The sequence below is a fragment of the Mycteria americana genome, chromosome 24, assembly GCF_035582795.1.
Source record: "Mycteria americana isolate JAX WOST 10 ecotype Jacksonville Zoo and Gardens chromosome 24, USCA_MyAme_1.0, whole genome shotgun sequence".
Lineage (NCBI taxonomy): Eukaryota > Metazoa > Chordata > Aves > Ciconiiformes > Ciconiidae > Mycteria > Mycteria americana.
In genome coordinates, this window is record NC_134388.1 from 3,815,822 (window position 1) to 3,817,926 (window position 2,105).

Here is a 2,105-nt window from a genome sequence, read left to right on the forward strand (position 1 = left end):
TTAGGCACATTTGGATAATAACCCGGAACAACCGAGGTAGCAAGAAGTTACACGTACCTGTCGCGTCAGCCTCTGCGAGCATGTGAGATTGCCAGCCGGCAAAAGCAGCCAATTACACCACGCTCGGAAGCGTTTCGTTCTTGATTTCCATCTACCCAGCTCCCCAAAGCAAACCCTGCTGTAAAGACCTCTACCTCCCGCTTGCATCGCCTCCTGTCCGAGGAGACAGAGTTTAAAGTGCCTTCGATATTTGCAGCGCGGTTTTTCTGCCGGCGTAGTTAAAGGCCGCGCTGTCCTCCGCAGCGGACTGCACCGAGCCACCCGATGTGCGGGACAGCGTGTGTCAGTGCGGTGGGTGATGAGGCGGTGCTGGGGGCTCTGTTTTTACCGCTGATGGGGGGGGGGGGTTGCTTCATCTTTATGCTTTAGTACCCCATATTTTTTTCCTCTCTGTACTTGTCAGGCTGGGGAGCGGTTCCTGCTGACCGCAATACATGGGGGACAGTCCTCACCTGGGATTTCTGGGCACTGCCCGTAGGTAACACTGGAAAGCAAGACTCAGTGTCTCTATGTGTGTGCCTGTGTCCGTGCACATGTACTTTGGGAGGGAATTGAGGAAGCGTCCTAGCAGATGTAAACCAGCTCCCATACCAAATGTTCTTAAATCCCTGCTTCCCTCCTCCTTTTTGCTTTTCCCCTGTTGCTCTGGCTCAATTTCCAGCTGAGATTTCATGCATTTTTTTCATTGCGGGGACCGGGGAGGGGAACAAAAACTGCAGTGTTAATTGCTTCCCAATAAAAACTAGCCTGGAACAAGAGCTGAAGGAAAGCACAGGGAAGATTTCCCTTGGTTTAATGTTAACTTATCCCTGTCAGAGCTTGAATGGTGCTGTTCTTCAGTGCATCAAACCTTCCCCTGCACTCGCGTCGTCTTTCTCCTCTTCAACATATTCGTCTTCATGCCCTTCTCTGAATGCATTGTCTCCGTGCTCCTGTTCCTCCTCATTCACATCTTCACCAGCCTGCTTGGGCAGGAGGTCACCTCGCCCGTAGATGTTCACCACCTGCTTGCAGAAGGGACATATCTTCTTCCCAGGCTGGGTGTGGAACCAGGTGTCAATGCAGGCACTGTGGTAGGCATGGGAACAGGGCAGGATCTTCAGGTGGTCCCCGTCCTTGTACTCTGCCATGCAGATCACACAGGTCTCGTATTTGTCTCCCGGCTTGTATGTGTGCAGCTTTGTCTTGCAAGCCCTCTTGTACCAGCTTAAGCCAACGATAACTGAGACAGTGGCAATAACGACATAGAATATGTCCCTGAAATCTTGCATGACGAACGTTGCCCGCAGCATTTTAGCGTTGTCCTGACAAGGACTCAAATAGTGTTTGGGTGGTAGAATTCTGATGTACGCCCCTTTCTGGCATTGCAAAGTCCTTTGCAAGTGGAGGGAGACTGACTGTCCAGTAAAGAGTGATGGTATCTTAATCAGCTGCTGGATTTCTTTGTCATCAGCCGTCATGGTAATCAGTTGCTCTGAATCCACATTGTACACAATAGCGATTTGGTATCCAGCCTGCTGGGCATGAAGGACCTTCTGGACAAAAGAGCAGTCATACCCCTGTATGAGTGCAATATAGGTCTCGGAGGCCTTCCTTGGTGCTGGAGGATTCTCTATTGCATGGCAAGCATTTGGTGGTATCACCCTCATGAGATACCCTGTCAGCCCTTCTGCCGGGAGCCGTGGCCCAAAGCACGCAGGCAGGGCTCTGTAAGCAACGCAATTGGAGCTGTCATTGTAAGCCACGTAGCCGAAGACTTCCGCAAGAGCAGCGCTGTAGAAGGCAGCGGCAACCACAAAGTGAAGAAGTTGGAGCCAGAGATTCATGCTGAATGCACTTGGGTAGCTCTGAATATGATTTCCAGGCTGGTCCCAAAGGCGAAGGGTAAGAGCCAGTCACGGAGGCACTATCCCACCCAGGTTTTATTACCATGCCATGACTTGGAGCCACAGCAGGATGGAGATCAAAACCTGTTTCTGCAGGTTCGGAGGTTCCCAGGATAGAACTCGTGTCTCTTGTTGTCTCCAGCTGCTAAGCAACACCCT

General features: G+C 51.4%; 1 protein-coding gene across 1 annotated transcript; it reads right to left on the reverse strand.

The window, feature by feature from the left end:
• Nucleotides 1-896: 896 nt before the first annotated feature.
• Nucleotides 897-1,886, reverse strand: LOC142420291 (E3 ubiquitin-protein ligase RNF13-like). The gene has a single exon (XM_075524058.1). It carries the CDS (start codon nt 1,884-1,886, stop codon nt 897-899), a length of 990 nt encoding a protein of 329 aa, XP_075380173.1.
• Between the last annotated feature and the right edge of the window lie 219 nt (nt 1,887-2,105).

Excerpts from the sequence above, each read along its gene's own strand:
- LOC142420291 (XM_075524058.1), bottom strand. The coding sequence starts at position 1,886 with ATGAATCTCTGGCTCCAACTTCTTCACTTTGTGGTTGCCGCTGCCTTC.